The 18,274-nt window shown below is 59.8% G+C and overlaps 1 protein-coding gene across 1 annotated transcript in view; it reads left to right on the plus strand.

Moving 5' to 3' along the window:
- Window positions 1-18,274, plus strand: part of LOC102458237 (uncharacterized) — a 62,974-nt gene that overhangs the window by 30,820 nt on the left and 13,880 nt on the right. The window contains exons 9-11 of the mRNA XM_075908203.1: window positions 3,632-3,727; window positions 11,351-11,473; window positions 13,340-13,495. Coding sequence (XP_075764318.1) covers window positions 3,632-3,727; window positions 11,351-11,473; window positions 13,340-13,495 — 375 coding nt within the window. The remainder of the gene's footprint in view (window positions 1-3,631; window positions 3,728-11,350; window positions 11,474-13,339; window positions 13,496-18,274) is intronic.

Consider the following 18,274-nt stretch of genomic DNA (forward strand, 5'->3'; position numbering starts at 1 on the left):
CCCGGGCGCTAGCAGAGGGCTCTGCAGCCAGCTCCCGCAGCCCCCTCGGGTGCACTCGATCCGGCCCCACCCACTTGTGTCTGTGCAGCTTTTCCAAACAGCCCCCCCCGGCTCCTTCCCCGCCAGGGGCTGCCCCCTCCCACCCGCACCCCCTGCTGCCGTCTGGGCGCTGCCCTCGGCTGGGACGACGGAGGCCAAAAGAGCCTGGAGAGAGTCAGCGTTTCCCACCCCCGCTCTCGGGGCTCCTCTGCATCCCAGGCTGCTCCTGAACCCCTCCCTCTGTTTAGACTGGGGGGGGGGGGGGAAGTGCTGAGTCCTCCCTAAAGGTCTGTGCCCGTCCCGCGCCCTGTTCTGGGTGTGGGCACCTGCGATATCTGCAGCCTGTAGGGCCGACTCAGGCTCCCGATCACACACGGCCGCCCTGACCTGGTCAGGCACCACATTCAGAAGCTGCTCCAGGGGGAGCAAATCCAGCAGTTTCTCATAATCCCCATTTACCTTCGCCCCCATCACCCACCTTTTAACAAAGCCCGTCAGCTTCTGGGCACATTCCAGATAGGAACAATCATTGGCCATCCTAAAACTCCTGAACTTAACCCGGTGGGATTCAGGGGTGACCCTGAACCGCCTCAGTGCACAGTCCTTAAACCGCCCATCATCCAACGCTTCCTCCTGCCCTATGGCATTGATACCGCCCGGGCCTCGCCAGTCAGTCTGGTCCTCAGGACAGGCCTGCGCTGCTCGTCTGGGATCCGGTTCACGTTGCAGATGCGCTCGAAGGTGGCCAAAAACTCCTCGATAGCGTCGTTATCGCTGTAGACGGGACAGATCCTCTCCCAACCCTTGTTGGCAAGCGGGGCTGGGCTCGCAGGTTGCTGGACCCTTCGTTGTGCCTCCAGTATCTGGAGTTGCACCGCTGGGAACTCGCCTCGGTTCGCCGTGCGTGGGCCCCTCTCTCTGCTTCTGCCGGATCCTCTCTCTCCTGTGCACGTCTCTCTGCCAGGGCCCTCTCGGGTTCTAGCTCCATTTCCCTCGCTGCCTGTTGCCTCTTGATTTCCTCTGCAGCCGCGTCCGTGGCATCGGGTGGGGGCCGCTCCTTGGCCTGCAGGTCCCCCTGTCAGCTGCTGCTTAGTGGTTTTCTGTAGGAAGCCAATGCCCCTCTGTGAGCACAAACCCTTCAGAGCCTCTCTGCTCAGGCCTCATACTGGTGCTGACTCATTGCAGCTGCTCTTTACCCAACCGCACTCTCAGTACCACAAATCAAATGCAGACAGCGTGGGGGTCCTGATCCCAAAGTAACGGGTAACGAGTGGGGTCCCCCAAGGGTCAGTCCTGGGACCGATCCTACTCAACAGGGTTGGGATGTCAGGGATGCAGAGCTGGGGAGGGAACCCAGGAGTCCTGGCTTCCCCCTCCCCCCACTGCTCTAACCACTAGTCCCCACTCCCTTGATGTCTAGGGTGGAGCGAAGCTGCTGTTGCTCCGTGGGCAGCTCCTGCTCTCAGTGTGGCCCAGGGCTCCCGGCGCTCTGGGGTGGTTATAAAATAACTGAACCGAGCGGGGTGCTGCCGGGGATGGGGAGAGCCGGCGTGTTCCCTGGTGGCGCCGCGCTGAGAAGGAGCCGCCCCGGCCACAGCTCCGTTCCCAACCCCAGCGCCAGGCTCCTGTCGGACATGGGAGAGGTGAGAGGGCGCCAGGCGCCTGCCCTGCCGTGGCCTGATGCACCCAGAGCAGGGAGACCCCAGGCGGGTGGGAAGGGGAGGCAGAGGGGGAACCGCTGGCTGGTGGAGACGGGGGGGGGGGGGGGGGGCAGAGAAGGAGCCGGAGCGACTCGTCCCTAAGAACAGGCCGATTTCCCCAACAGGTGCATCTTCATCACCATTTCATCACCATGCCCCCCAACCCCTCCTCACGCAGGGGAGAGGTTCTAACCCATCCCCCCACCTCCCCTCAGACACCCCAGCGCTCCCTGTGCCCCCCAACCCCTCCTCACGCAGGGGAGAGGTTCTAACCCATCCCCCCACCTCCCCTCAGACACCCCAGTGCTCCCTGTGCCCCCCAGCCCCCCTCACACAGGGGAGAGGTTCTAACCCATCCCCCCTCCCCTCAGACACCCCAGTGCTCCCTGTGCCCCCCAACCCCTCCTCACGCAGGGGAGAGGTTCTAACCCATCCCCCACCTCCCCTCAGACACCCCAGTGCTCCCTGTGCCCCCCAACCCCTCCTCACACAGGGGAGAGGTTCTAACCCATCCCCCCTCCCCTCACACACTCCAATGCTCCCCGTGCCCCCAGCCCCCCCACACACAGGGGAGAGGTTCTAACCCATCCCCCCACCTCCCCTCAGACACCCCAGTGCTCCCTGTGCCCCCCAACCCCTCCTCACGCAGGGGAGAGGTTCTAACCCATCCCCCACCTCCCCTCAGACACCCCAGTGCTCCCCATGCCCCCAGCCCCCCCCACACAGGGGAGAGGTTCTAACCCATCCCCCCACCTCCCCTCACACACCCCAGTGCTCCCTGTGCCCCCCTCACACGGGGGGAGTTTATAACCCATCCCCCCACCTCCCCTCAGACACCCCAGCGCTCCCTGTGCCCCCCAGCCCCACCTCACACAGGGGGGAGGTTATAACCCATCCCCCCACCTCCCCTCAGACACCCCAGTGCTCCCTGTGCCCCCCAGCCCCCCCTCACACGGGGGGAGTTTATAACCCATCCCCCCACTTCCCCTCAGACACCCCAGAGCTCCCTGTGCCCCACCCAGCCCCCCCTTACACAGGGGAGAGGTTATATCCCACTGTGATATAGTAGGGGGTGCTGTACTCGGGGGGGGGGGGGAGCTGTCTATTCTTGTAGCCCTGTTGCTGCGTGCGCTGTGGGTGACCCCTACTGGCCTCTCTCTCTAAGCACGGCCCGGCGGGGGTCACCCCAGGGCTCTCAGCACACCATGGCCCAACCGTTTCTCACTGGGCCAGGAAAGGAGGCTGAACAAAGGCAGGGTGTGGCTAGGAGAAGGGGAGGTAGAGGGTGGGGAAGCCTGCCGGGAGCAGACTAAACCAGTGGAGGGCGGGGGGGGGGGGGGGGCTTCAGGGGCCTGTGAACCCCTTCCCCCAAGGGAGCTAGTGCTGTCGGCCTATCCTCTTATGCCCATATCAGTCCTACTGAGCTGTATCTCGGAGAAGCGATAGACCCTCTCTATTCTACTGGCTGGCAGATTCCTGTCTTGCTGCGGACGGGGCTGTAGGGTTGGGGGTCCCTGTCGTGCCGTCACATGGTGGCAGCAGTGGGATGCACGGCCCCTGTGGATGGAGCTTCCAGCAGCATTCGACCGGTGAGACTGCACCCGGGGAACGGCGGGGAGATGGCCTACACCCGACTCCTGAAGGCAGACCTGGTGGGGCTGTGCAGAGAGAGGCCTGGCTATAGGGAAAGCAACCAAGGGCCAGCTGATTAGCCGGCTGGAAGAGAATGACCGTTCCAGGGCCTGGATCCTGTCCCAGCGGGGAGCAGCCAGACCCCCCGGGAGCGTCTCAGACTCTCAGACCGGAGGGAGGCCTGGGGTCCGCTGGAGAGACGCAGTGCCCACCAGGCCACGCTCCGTCAGCAGAGGTTCATCCGGGGTCCCTCCCGGCAGAGCTGCGACGGCTGGAGATCGAGCTGCGGCTAAAGGAACTGGAGGAACAGGAGGAAGAGAAGAAGCGCCAGGCCCGAGACAAGAAGCGGCAGGACCGTAGGGAGGAAAGGCAGGACCGAGGGAGGCAGCGGCAGCATGAACAGGCCAGTAGGGGTCACCCACAGCGCACGCAGCAACAGGGCCCCAAGGGTAGACAGCTTACCCCAGGGTATGTCTACACTACCCCCCTAGTTCGAACTAGGGGGGTAATGTATGCATACCGAACTTGCTAATGAAGCCCGGGATTTGAATTTCCCGGGCTTCATTAGCATAAAGCCGGCGCCGCCATTTTTAAAAGCCGGCTAGTGCGAACCCCGTGCCGCGCGGCTACACGTGGCACGGGCTAGATAGTTCAGACTAACAAGCCATTCCGAACTATCTGTACACCTCATTCCACGAGGCATACAGATAGTTCGGAATAGCTTGCTAGTCCGAACTATCTAGTCCGTGCCGCGTGTAGCCGCGCGGCACGGGGTTCGCACTAGCCGGCTTTTAAAAATGGCGGCGCCGGCTTTATGCTAATGAAGCCCGGGAAATTCAAATCCCGGGCTTCATTGGCAAGTTCGGTATGCATACATTACCCCCCTAGTTCGAACTAGGGGGGTAGTGTAGACAGACCCCCCGAGTGTACGGCATCCCCCACAGCATCACACCCATCTCCCCAACTCCCAACAGGCTCGCCCCCCAAAGGACCAGCCGTAGGGCAGTTTATACCTCAAATCTCATCCAAACCAGCCCCCCCCCCGGCCAATCAGAGGAATCCCCGGCCATTCAGGCTCTTGTCAGCAAAGGTTTTGTGTCTCCAAAATTACAAACTGATCGGGGAAAAGAATTTGGAAAGAAAACATCAAGCAGCTGGTTAACCCCCCGCCAGGTGCTCCAGCCCCCGAATCATTTTGGTCGCCTCCGCTGGCCCCTCTCCAATGCGTCCACATCTGTTCTGTAGTGGGGGGAGGGGGGCCCAGAACTGGACAGAACACTCCAGATGTGGCCTCACCAGAGCCGAATAGAATGTTAGGAATTATTAAGAAAGGGATAGAAAATAAGACCCAGAATATCTTACTGCCCCTGTATAAAACTATGGTACACCCACATCTTGAATACTGTGTACCGATGTGGGCTCCTCACCTCAAAATAGATATTTTGGCCTTGGAAAGGGTTCAGAAAAGGGCAACTAAAATGATTAGGGGTTTGGAACGGGTCCCATATGAGGAGAGGCTAAAGAGACTGGGACTTTTCAGTTTAGAAAAGAGGAGACTGAGGGGGGATATGATAGAGGTCTATAAAATCATGAGTGGTGTGGAGAGGGTGAATAAAGAAAAGTTCTTCATTAGTTCCCATAATAGAAGGACTAGAGGACACCAAATGAAATGAATGGTGTGACGGCGCGTTGGGGGTCCCCCGTCTCCTGCACCCCGAAATGGCACAAACAGACTCCACCAGCCAGTGGAATTGAGGGTGGTTTATTGCTTCTCCAGAATACAGCATAGCACAGATGTGATCTGGTTACAGGAACTGGGGGCTAAGAGGCCTCAGTGCCCCCTTGAGATGGGGGGATCCCAGCCCCCCTCCCCAGCTCCTTCTCCCCTGCTTTCCCGACAGGAACTAACTCTCCCTCTCCAAACCCTGCCCCCAGCCAGGGCAGCATTCCACCTCCCTTTGTTTCTCCCCATGGGGGGTAGCTGGTTCAACCGGTATGGAGTCACCTTTGCATAATAAGGTTTTCCCTGCTGGGTCTTGCTCCAGACAAAAGAGGTCACCACAGCCCAGCAAGTACCCCCACTACGTCACAAATGGGTAGGAGGTTTAAAACTAATAAGTGAAAATTCCTCTTCACACAGAGCACAGTCAACCTGTGGAACTCCTTGCCAGAGGAGGCTAGAACTATAACAGAATTTAAAGAGAAGCTAGATACATTCATGGAGGTTAGGTCCATAAAAGGCTATTAGCCAGGGGATAAAATGGTGTCCTTGGCCTCTGTTTGTCAGAGGCTGGAGAGAGATGGCAGGAGACAAATCGCTTGATCACTGTCTTCGGTCCACCCTCTCTGGGGCACCTGGTGCTGGCCACTGTCGGCAGACAGGACACTGGGCTAGATGGACCTTTGGTCTGACCCAGTACGGCCGCTCTTATGTTCTTATGAATAAAGGGAACAATCACTTCTCTGGATCTGCTGCCAATGATCCGCCTAAAGCCCCCCAGTACGCCATTAGCCTGCTTGGCTACAAGGGCGCCTGGTTGGCTCATCTCCAGCTTCTCCTCCACTGCAATCTCCAGGGCCTTTTCGGCCAAATGGCTGGTGAAGCAGCCGGTTCCGAGCCTGTAACAGGGGTTGGGATTCTTCCCTCTGCGTTTGTCCTTGTTGAATCCCATCCGATGGCTTTCGGCCCAAACCTCCAATGTGTCTGTGTCGCTCTGGCCCCTGCTCTGCCCTCCTGTGTATCCACCCCTCCCGCTGACTTAATGCCATCCGCAAACCCGCCGAGGGTGCAAGCCGTCCCCTCCGGCAGCTCATTCCTGAAGATGTTGAACAACCCCTGGAGCGTCCGCGTGATCCTGACTGCGAACCAGACAACAAGCCGTTGATCACGACCCATTGGGCCCAACTGCTTAGCCAGCTTCCTATCCCTCTTACCCTAACCCTTGATCCTTCTAGGAAGAGGAGATTTAGTCCTGGCCGGGTTTATTTGGCAATCCTACATTTCCCTATAACCCCTACTCGCGCCGTCCAACGCCCTGGGGCACAGAGCTTTGGTGTCTCCAACAAAACCGGGCGGAGGCCTGATAACCCCCCGCAACAGACGCTTCCGTCGTCTCAGGGAGAAAGTTTTATCACACAGGCTGTGTCTAGACTGGCAAGTTTTTCTGCAAAATCAGCCGCTTTTCCGGAATAACTTGCCAGCTGTCTACACTGGCCGTTTGAATTTCTGGAAAAGCACCGACGATCTCCTGTAAAATCATCAGTGCTTTTCCGGAAATACTATGCTGCTCCTGTTCGGGCAAAAGTCTTTTTCCGAAAGACTTGCGCAAGAGGGCCAGTGTAGACAACGCGGTATTGTTTTCCGCAAAAAAGTCCCGATTGCGAAAATGGCGATCGGGGCTTTTTTGCGGAAAACCGCGTCTAACTTGGCCATGGACGCTTTTCCGCAAAAAGTGCTTTTCTGGAAAAGCGTCCTGCCAATCTAGACGCGCTTTTCTGAAAATGCTTTTAACGCAAAACTTTTCCGTTAAAAGCATTTTCGGAAATTCATGCCAGTGTAGACGTAGCCGCACAGTTTCTACAATACGGGCCCTGAGCCACACAGATCGACCAGCAAAAGGCCCAGCCTCCCCCTTGCGTTTTCAACGGCCGACCAAAGCAGCGGCTTCAGAGAAGCACCAATGCAAAATTGTTCTGTGCCAGCTGCGCCTGGCGCTCCTGCACTGCTAGAAAAAAAACCAAGCTTTCCATCGCACTGGTTCCTGGTCGCCCTCCAGCCTCCTGGAGATCCAGCTCTAGCATTCGCCCCGGACACCCCTACTGGCCTATACAACCCCAGGGAGCAAAGCTGCCCCGGCACGCAGCCGAATCGTGCGCCTCCGCTCGGGTATCGTGACCGAGCTCCCCCCGCTGGGGTGCCGTCGTGCTCCTGGCACCCAGCTGGGCGCAGCCCCCTTGACACAGGGTGGAGAAGAAAAATTTGTCACTCACGAATGTTTGCACAAGGCCAGGGATGCTGATAAGCTGTGCTGGGAAAAGGGAGGGGAGCGGCCGTCAGGGCCCCAACTCCAGGGCCACCTCAGCTTCCTAGTGGTGGGTTCTTGGGGCCTCCCTTTGCTCTCAACTGGCTCTTGACCTGCAGGAGGCAAGGGAGACGGATTCTCCCCAGCCGTGAATTTCCCACCCTCTGTGCTCTGCCCCATCGCCGGGTCCTTGCGCCTCCACTGTGCAAATAGCCGCACCCCGGCCCTTGCACCTCCACTGTGCAAACAGCTTCACCCCGGCCCTTGTGACTCAGCGGCGCGGTGCCCCTGCTATTCTTGGCACAACCCAGAAGCCTTGATAGGAAAAGTTCTATAGACCCAGGCGAGGGGCTGAGAGGCCATTTGAACTGCACGGAAAGTGGGAGTGCCTGGCAGGACACGCTACGTATCCGTAAATCATTCCCGGTCACTCCCGTCTATATATGAGTCCACGTCTACCCTTGGGCGCCACACAGAGGAAAGGGGCCGTGCGAGGCCGTCGGGGCATCTCCACGGTATTGGCGAGAACTCCGAGCAGGGTGGTGAAGGTAAGAGTTCAAAACACGAGAAACGATGCTTTGCAACCGTGCATGGTCTGTGGACGGCCCGTAGAGGACGGAGACTCGTTTTGCAGCAAACTCCCTTCGGAAAGCGTCAGGACGCGGCTCGAGCCACGATAAAGCGGCTCAGGTTTTGCAACGGAAAAGGAGCCCCACTGCTGGAGCGGCGGGTGAACGAAGGAGGGAGATTTTGAAAGGGAAACCCGGCAGCCGGTGTCCAATGCAACTCGCAGGGAGTCGGGCCTCAAACTCTCTTTGGGTGAGGGAGCAGAGAAGGACCCATGGACGGAGCAGGTCTGGGCTGTCGGAAAGCCTCCAGCCGCTCCCTGGCCGTGGGGCAGGAAGGATCCTAGGCAGTTGCCCCGTCTCAGGAGGAATAGCGCAGATCTGGAGCCAATGCAGATGGGGAAGGGGAAAACCTGTCCAGGGCAGAGCCCTGCAGCCGCGACTGGAATCCTGCTGGTACCACCGGCCTCGTTGCTACAGTCGTGGGAGCAGGAAAAGATGCTTTGCTGTGGGGTGGCTGGGTGGGCAGGAAAAAGAGACTGTGGGGCCACGGGGCAAAGCACATGACAGCAGCTTGTCAGAAATGTCAGCGAGAGAGAGCAAGTGTTTTGCCAAAGAAAGGTTTAAATACTGGAATGTGAGGAGGGACAGGAAGAGTTGAAGTCCGTTAGAACAGCAAGGAAACGACTTTTTACATGGGTCAAGCGAGATTTGTTTCATATTTTGAGAGGTAAAAATAGCATCTGACGTTTGTGCACATAGACGTTACATTAACCAGACTATTGATTTTAAGTAGCTTGAGGGATCACGTCTCTTGTGGGACTTGCAGGATTTAAGGTTAATATACATACAACAGGGCGGGAGCGAGAGGGATTAATATATAGTCCCACACGGTTCCCTCCCCAAACTCCCGTCCTGCTATTTCTGGGAATGTCTGAGCCAGAACTGAGCAGGGAGACATTTTTCATCCCAAACTTTTCTCCATTGAAAAAGGCAAATTTTTGTCTATTTAATCACATTGTTTTGGCTGAAAAAAACGGTCCTAGAAAGCCCCTCCCTGAGAGACGGAACCGAGATGCAGCTCTCCGCACGCCCAGGAGACGTTTTCATTATTTTCACCTCTAAGTTGCTTTTCTTTTCAACCCTGAGAGCACCAGTGATAGTGAAGCCCATTTGCGAGGGTATTAAATGGCTAAAAAGGAAGCAAGACCATTTTCTTGCCTTTTCAGGGGGGTGAGAAATTCGATCAAGCCAGGAGGGACGTCTGAACTCCTAGAGCCGCCAGTGAACCCAAACCCCGGATCTCTGTGCAGCCTGTTCCCTGGAGTTACCCCCATCCCCAAGCTCACCTGTGATTCCCTTCCCAGCCTCCTTTCTGTCCTGACTCTCTCCTGCTCCCCTCCGGCAGAGCTCGCTGCACCAGCCGTGAGAAGGCTCCGTTCAGCTCCCAGCCTGGCCCCGGGCTCCTCCCAGCACCATGGGGGTTTCCTCGCTCCTCTGCCTCCTCCCTGCTCTCCTAGCGACAGCCAGTGTCCAAGGTGAGTCGTCTGCGGCTGCAGCCACTTAACCTGCCTGGACTTCAACCCCTCGCGCCCCTCGGCTCCCCGACCAGGGCCCCTCCCGCACGTGCAGGGCGCTGGGACTGGCTCTGGGGCACAAGGGCCTGTCCACACGGCAGTTACAGTAGCAGCTTGGCCACGGCGCTGGAGCGGGGCCGGCAGAGCCCGTAGTGCAGACGCCGCCTGCCCCAGTGGAAGGGGGTTTCCCCCTCGAGGGGTCACCTCCCGAGCCAGGGGGGCCAAGCCGAGGGGAACGTTCCCCCTCGGCCCAGACGCATCCACTCCGGGGGGGCTGGCCCAGGCGTGGCACCCGCCTGTGGATTCTTCCTCCCCCCGTTGGGCTCTGCGGTTCTATCGACGTGTCGCTATCACGGCCCAGGCCCCAGGGACGCCTGAGGGGACACTGGCCCTTTCGGCGCAGGCCCCTCGGCGCGGCGGGGGCGGCACGAAGGGGAGGAAATGACACTGCCCCAGCCCGGAGCGTCGCCGGGACCCGGCCTGCCCCGGGCGCTAGCAGAGGGCTCTGCAGCCAGCTCCCGCAGCCCCCTCGGGTGCACTCGATCCGGCCCCACCAACTTGTGTCTGTGCAGCTTTTCCAAACAGCCCCCCCCGGCTCCTTCCCCGCCAGGGGCTGCCCCCTCCCACCCGCACCCCCTGCTGCCGTCTGGGCGCTGCCCTCGGCTGGGACGACGGAGGCCAAAAGAGCCTCGAATGAGTCAGCTTCCCACATCCTCTGTCACTGGGTCACCTCCCTTGTCCCATAAGGGCCCCACCCTCCCCTCACCCCCTTATTGCTACCGGGCCTGTAGGAACCGTTCCTGGTCCCCGTCTCTCCCTGGCCGGCTGCCCTTCTGTTTGCGCTTTCCCAGCGCACCCCGGCCTGCTCACGCCGCAGATTTCTCCTCTCCCTGGCCAGCTGCAATTAGGGCCAGGTGTCCGGCACTGGCCCAGGCAGGCCGGTATTTGCAGCCTCCGTCCGGTAAAAAAACCAGGAAATATCGGCCATGGAAAGTGTTTTGTATTTTCTGGGTCTCTTGGATGGAAGGCCACATCTGGCCAGGGGGATAGGGGGTGGAATTCGTTTTTTTTTTTTGCTCAACAAGTTTGGTCTCCCATTTTTTTTCCCCTCAACCAATTTTTTCCCCGCCATGTTTGGTATTTTTTGTGAAAGCATCTGGCAACCGTAGCTACAATTCCAACTGTGCTTCCCTGAGCACACCCCGGCCTCCTGGAGCCGTGGCTTCCTCCTCTCCCCCGGTCGCCTGTCCACGTTTCCACAGCTCGGGAGCTTCCCGTGTGCGTGTAACCTCCCTGCAGGTTTCTCCGCTACGCCACGCTGGCCGGCGGCCACGTTCGCTCTCCCTGCGCACTGGGAGTGTGAGACGCTGGGGTCGGGAGGGGGAAGGGAGCACACGGAGCCCCGGGCGTTAGGTAGGAGGTGGGGGCTTATCTGGCAATCCTGCAATAGCAGGGACATGGAGGGCACCGAACTATTTCGTGACAGCCACGGGGGGCGGCCAGGAGACCCGGGTGGGGCAGCGGACTCGGCTCATGTTCCTGGAAAAACGAGTGACTCTGGTACCGCGAATATCTGCACGAGGGGAGCCACATCGGGGTGGGCGGGGCTTATTCTGTGGGCGGAGCTCTGGAAAGGCACCACCCCCTTCACCTGCCCCCAGTGCTAACTCCGCCGTAGCTCTGTCCCTGGCTGCAGGGTCTCAGAGGCCATCGGGCCCATTCGCCCCTCGGCTTGTTGAGACTCGGGCTCAGGGACGTTCAGAGCTGGCACCGTGACCCCAGTGAGAAGGAAACACTCGCTCTTCTCCCTCCAGCGGGGACCCAGACGTGCAACGTGTGTTTCGGCTACACGGCGGCCTGCGATTTGTTCCAAGCGACCTGCCAAAGCGACCAGGCAACAGGCGGCTGCATCTCCGTGGCAGGGGAAACTTCCCTGAGTAGGTGACTTTGCCTTCACCTCAGGCACGTCGCACCCTGCCTCTGTCCCCCGTGGGGCCCCGGCGCTACTGACGGGATTTCATCCGCTGGGCTCCCAACCCCACCTGGGCCGGCTGAGCGGCAAAGCCACGCCGGGGAGAAACGCACTTTCTGAGGGGGTGGAAAAGGAGACGGGAGATGGATCCCTCGGGCCCTGCCGGCCGCTCCCCAAGGCCCGTCTGACGCCCTGGGCCCCCTGGTCAGGGCTGGGCCCTTCCTCACACACGTGTTTGCCTCTGCCTGGGATGTAAAGTCAGGATGGTTTCTCCCTTGGATGTGGAGACGCCAGACAAACCTTCTTCCTCCCTGTTCAGCCCCCAGCGCCTCAGGCCGGCGGATTCACCAGGGCCCTTCAGTTCCCGCCGTTTGTCCTTTGAGACTGAAAGCTCGATTCATAGACCTGGTTTTATTCATCCAGCCACTGCTTAATGCACAGACACCGTCAGCTTTCATGTGGTCTGTCGTTATCTATTTACCTCTCTGCACCCCCCCACACCCGCACACACACACACCTGCCCGCCTCTCTACACCCGCACCCGCCCACCCGCCCGCCTCTCTACACCCGCACCCGTCCACCCGCCTCTCTACACCCACACGCACGCACGCACCCGCCTGCCTCTCTACACCCGCACACACACACACCCGCCTCTCTGCACCTCCCCACACCCACACACACCCGCCTGCCTCTCTACACCCACACGCACGCACCCGCCCACCTCTCTACACCCGCACCCGCCCACCCGCCTCTCTACACCCGCACGCACCCGCCCGCCTCTATACACCCGCACCTGCCCACCCGCCCGCCTCTATACACCCACACCAGCCTACCCGCCCACCTCTCTACACCTGCACCTGCCCACCCGCTTGCCTCTCTACACCCGCACGCACGCACCCGCCCGCCTCTCTACACCCGGACCCGCCCACCCGCGTCTCTACACCCGCACGCACCCGCCCGCCTCTATACACCCGCAACTGCCCACCCGCCCGCCTCTCTACACCCGCACCTGCCCCCCCGCTTGCCTCTCTAAACCCGCACGCACCCGCCCGCCTCTATACACCCGCACCTGCCCACCCGCCCGCCTCTCTACACCCGCATGCACCCGCCCGCCTCTCTACACCCGCACCCGCCCACCCGCCTGCCTCTCTACACCCGCACACACCCAGCTATCCGCCTCTCTACACCCGCACGCACGCACCCGCCCGCCTCTCTACACCCGGACCCGCCCACCCGCGTCTCTACACCCGCACGCACCCGCCCGCCTCTATACACCCGCAACTGCCCACCCGCCCGCCTCTATACACCCGCACCTGCCCACCCGCCCGCCTCTCTACACCCGCATGCACCCGCCCGCCTCTCTACACCCGCACCCGCCCACCCGCCTGCCTCTCTTCACCCGCACGCACCCGCCCGCCTCTATACACCCTCACCTGCCCACCCGCCCGCCTCTCTACACCCGCATGCACCCGCCCGCCTCTCTACACCTGCACGCTCCACCCACCTGCCTCTGAGCACACTCAGGACATTTTCCCAGCACAGTCCCCAGTGGGTTTATTCAGGATCTGGACTCACTGCGATTAAAGTGGCCGTGACCCGAGATTGAACCTCACTGCCCCCTTCTCTCCACACACAAACCCCCTAACTTCAGCCTGGCTGACCCAGTGTAGGTGCAGTTTAGGCCTCGACTCCTCTTTCCCTTCCTGAATTGTGGCCCCAGAATCAGACACGGGATCCCAAGAGGCGCACAAGGAGGTAAAATCCCCTCCCTGCCCCCCCGAGGGTCCCTCCCAGCCTCCCATTTTCTGTTTTGCTTTTCTGTGTGACAAAGATGGGACCAAGGACACGTTCTTCTCCAGCCAATGTCTCAGCGGCTACAAGAGTGACATAAAAGTCCCCATCACGTTCTCTCTGGGGAACGGCCAGTACGTGAGGAACAACGTCACACAATGCAACACAGATTTGTGCAACTCAGCCCTACCTCAAGGTACGTTGTGGGTCTGTTTGTATTGTCCCTATTTCAGGCCATGTGCACACACACTTAATTGTACTAAGAATATAAGAACGGCCGTACTGGGTCAGACCAAAGGTCCATCTAGCCCAGTATCCTGTCTGCCCACAGTGGCCAGCGCCAGGTGCCCCAGAGAGGGTGGACCGAAGACAATGATCAAGCGATTTGTCTCCTGCCATCCCTCTCCAGCCTCTGGCAAACAGAGGCCAGGGACACTGTTTCTATCCCCTGGCTAATAGCCTTTTATGGACCTAACCTCCATGAATGTATCTAGCTTCTCTTTAAACTCTGTTATAGTCCTAGCCTTCACAGCCTCCTCTGGCAAGGAGTTCCACAGGTTGACTACACGCTGTGTGAAGAAGAACTTTCTTTTATTAGTTTTAAACCTGCTCCCCATTAATTTTATTTGGTGTCCTCTAGTTCTTCTATTATAGGAACTAATAAATAACTTTTCTTCATTCACCCTCTCCACACCACTCATGATTTTACAGACCTTTATCATATCCCCCCTCAGTCGCCTCTTTTTTAAACTGAAAAGTCCCAGTCCCAGTAGCCCTCTTCATATGACTCCGGCGGTTAAAACGTGGTTAACTGACCAGTCGAGTAGTCGATGGATTTTCCATCGACTACTTGACAGGCACGTCCGCATCCCTCCTTTGAAATGGACAAGCGGCTCTGCTGGGCCCCCGCTGGGGCTCTTGTACATTTCCAGGGAGGAACCCGGCACTCCGCGTGCAGCCTGGGGTCGTGGGAAGTCTCCCTGACTCCGGGCTGCATGCAGGGGCCAGCTTTGCAATGTACAAGAGTCCCCAGCGGTGGCTCTCGTGCATTTCAAAGTCAATGAGAGGAATCGGGACGTTTCCCTCCCAGCCCAGCTCCCCCCCAGCGATGCCGCCTTGCTCTGCGGTGATGGCAGCGGGGTACTTGCCAGGGGAGGGTTGTGATGTCAGGGATGCAGAGCTGGGGAGGGAACCCAGGAGTCCTGGCTCCCACCCCCCATTGCTCTAACCACTAGTCCCCACCCCCTTGATGTCTAAGGTGGAGCTAAGCTGCTGTTGCCCCGTGAGGCAGCTCCTGCTCTCAGTGTTGCCCAGGGCTCCTGGTGCTCTGGGGTGGTTATAAAATAACTGAACTGAATGGGGGGGAGGGGAGCCGGCGTGTTCCCCGGTAGCACCACGCTGGGAAAGGAGCCATGCCAGCCACAGCTCCGTTCCCAGCCCCAGCGCCAGGCTCCTGTGGGGGGCAGAGGAGGCAAGAGGGTGCCAGGTGCCTGCCCTGCCATGGCCTGATGCAGCCAGAACAGGGAGATGCCCAGGTGGGTGCGAAGGGGATTGTCAACTAGTCCTGAACATCCTTAAATTGGACACCACGAAGCAGGCTGAGAGGGGTATACTAGCTCTCTGGGTGCCCCTTGCTAGTGCCTAAGAACAGGTCGTTACAGCCCTTTGGAAGGGACTAGCTCAGAGCCCATTAACGGGTGGCTCGTGTGGGTTATCCAGCCAGGCTGGCAGGGGGCGGGAGGTGGATTCACACTGCAGCAGATCCTGACACCCTGTCTCCTTGCTACAGTGGAATCATTCCTGTGGACAAGCCCCAGCACAGCTGTAATTCTTACCACCACGTCTGCAGGGGAGAAAGTGACAAGCGAAGAGTTATTTACTCCTTCCCAGAGCACAAGAACAAGGGGTCGTGAAGGGAAATGAACAGGCAGCAGGTTTAAAACAAACCCAAAAAAGTTTTTCTTCACACTAACACACAGTCAACCTGTGGAACTCCTCGCCAGAGGATCTGGTGAAGGAAAAGACCATATCAGGGTTCCAGAAAGAGCTAGATACATTCACGGTCCATCAATGGCTAGGTAAAGGGGTTGGGGCGCCCCCTGGTTGAATGCCTGTGCACTCTCTGCTGAAGGAGGGTTTCTGGGGCTCAGCCGAGACACACAATCTGTGTGCCAAAGAAACAACCCCCTTCCGGGCCACACAGCAAACAGGGCCTCTCCCTGCGCCCTTGGTAGTGTCCCTCCGTCTGCTCCCTCCCTGGAACAGAGCGGTGCCCCCAGGGGCGGCAGCGTCTCCATCCTTTCCTCAGGGCTTTGTCTGTAAGCCGGGACACAGCCTGGCCTGCAACAGGCTCCCTGCCAGGAGCTGTCCATGGTACCTGCTCCAAAGAGAAACTAACTTTTATATGGCCTTCCTGGCTCCTGATTGGCTGCTGCCCCTGCAGCTGCTCTAGCCTGCTTGGAGGACCTCTCTGCTGCCTTTTCTCAGTGGCAGAACACAAGTCTCCAGCAGGGGGCCTCAGAGCCTGGTCCATCCCATCGCAGCTATTAGCCGGGCTGGGAGGGGCGGGTGTCCCTGGCCTCTCCTGGGCAGAAGCTGGGAATGGGCGACGGGCGGGGGGGGGTCACTGGATGGTTCCCTGTTCTGTTCCCTCCCTTGGGGCCAGCTGGCCTTGGCCACGGTGGGCAGACAGGACACGGGGCTGATGGGCCTTTGCTCTGACCCAGTGCGGCCGTTCATGTCCCTAGGAGCGTTGCCAGCAGACCCAGAGAAGTGATCGGCCCCCTTTATTCAGCACTGGGAGGCCACATCTGGAGAATTGTGTCCAGTTCTGGGCCCCCCACTACAGAGAGGATGTGGAGCATTGGGGCCAGCGGAGGGAAAGCAAAATGATTTGGGGGCTGGAGCACATGCCCTGCGAGGAGAAGCTGAGGGATTGGGGCTTGTTCAGGCTGCAGAGGAGCAGAGTGAGGGGGATTCGAGAGCAGCCTCAACTCCCTGAAGGAGGGTCCCAGAGAGGCTGGAGAGAGGCTGTTCTCAGTGGGGGCAGGAGGCAGAACAAGGAGCAATGGGGCTCAGGTTGCAGTGGGGGGGAGGGGGGAGGTCTAGCTTGGAGATTAGGACAAACGATTTCCCTAGGTGGGTGGGGAAGGTCTGAGCTGGGTTCCCTAGGGAGGGGGTGGAGTCTCCATCCCTAGGGGTGTTTCAGTCCTGGCTGGACCAAGCCCGGGCTGGCTGATTGAGTCAGGGCTGGTCCTGCTTTGGGCTGCGAGTGCGATTGGATCCCTCCCGAGGGCTCTGCCCGTCCTGGGACTTGGAGATTCTTTATTGCCCCAAACTCCATTTCCTCCTGTGTCATTTCTGCCTCCAGTGAGATCCCTGTAGCGGGCGGGTCACAGGCGGGGGTAGAACAGTCGGGGCCCGTTTGCCACCAGAGGGGCGGGGGCTGCATGCGAAGGAGGGAGCAGCCGTCGGGACAGGCTGAAATCTAAACTTCCCGGCACCTATCGGCTCCCCCTTCACACTCGCCGGGATCCAGAACTGAGCCAGTGCGGCCGTCGCCGACTGTTGTGTCCCAGACAGACGGAGAAATGCCCCCGGCTGCAGGGAGGGGCCTGCACATGCTGGGCGAGGCAGGGCCCAGCCCCCAGCTGGGACGAGGTTTCACCCACCCGGTAACCGTCTCTCTGTCTTTGTTCTCAGTGACCCCGGACACCACCCCGAACGGGCGGCAGTGCCCAACCTGCTTTGCTCTGAACTTTGCTGCCTGCAACAGCGAAATCACCCCCTGCACAGGGCAGGAGACCTATTGCCTGAATTACTTTGGCTTTCTGACCCAAGGTAAATTCTTCCCGCTGGCCGCAGGGTGGGGGGTGCCTGGGAATGTCCCGCCCCAGGAGCTCCCCCGAGAGCTGGTGGGAACCGGAGTCTGTGCGGAGCTCTGGGTGGGTGGGGCCACCAAGAGGGGTTCTGGCTGGAGGGAAGGAGAGAGGAATTGGGATGTTTCCCTCCCCACCGAACACCCCGCTCCAGGGCTGATGGCAGCGGGGTACTTGCCAGGGGAGGGTTGTGATGTCAGGGATCCAGAGCTGGGGCGTGAACTCAGGAGTCTTGGCTCCCACCACCCACTGCTCTAACCACTAGGCCCCACCCTCTTGATGTCTAAGGTGGAGCTAAGCTGCTGTTGCTCCGTGGGGCAGCTCCTGCTCTCAGTGTGGCCCAGGGTTGCCAGCGCTCTGGGGCGTTTATAAAATAACTGAACCGAGCGGGGGGCTACCTGGGACAGAGGAGCCGGCGTGTTTCCCGGTGGCGCCGCGCTGGGGAAGGAGCCACCCCGGCCACAGCTCCGTTCCCAACCCCAGCACCAGGCTCCTGTGGGATGGGTGGGGAGGCAGGAGGGCGCCAGGCGCCTGTCCTGCTGAGGCCTGGTGCAGCCGGAGCCGGGAGACCCCAGGTGGGTGGGAAGGGGAGGCAGAGGGGGAGCCGCCGGCTGGTGGGGACAGAGCGGGAGAAGAGGGGTGGAGAAGGACCTGGAGCGACTCGCCCCTAAGAACAGGCTGATTTCCCCAACAGGTGCATCGCGTTCCCCATTTCAAGCACAGGGCTGCGCGTCGGCGTCTGCACAGGAGATAAAACCCGGACGCAACCTGACTGTGGCTGCCTACACCTTTCAGTTTTATTGGGGAAGCTCTGGTCCAGCACAACCAATACCCACCAGTCCCAGCATCCCATCTACAGCCACCACGACACCTCCCCGCTCTGGAACCGCCCGGGCTGCTAACGCCACCCTTACTGCCACAAAGACCAGCAAACCCACCATGCACTCTGCAGATACAAGCACCACCAAGGGAGGGAGCCCGGCTCTGGGGACAGTCCCCTTCGCCCTCTACCTGCCCGGCCTCATTGGGCTGCTGCTGGTGAAGCTGCTCTCCTGACCCCCCGCCCTGGCTGGGCCCCGCAGCGCCTGGTGCCTGTA

Source organism: Pelodiscus sinensis, chromosome 24, assembly GCF_049634645.1.
Source record: "Pelodiscus sinensis isolate JC-2024 chromosome 24, ASM4963464v1, whole genome shotgun sequence".
Classification (NCBI taxonomy): Eukaryota; Metazoa; Chordata; order Testudines; family Trionychidae; genus Pelodiscus; species Pelodiscus sinensis.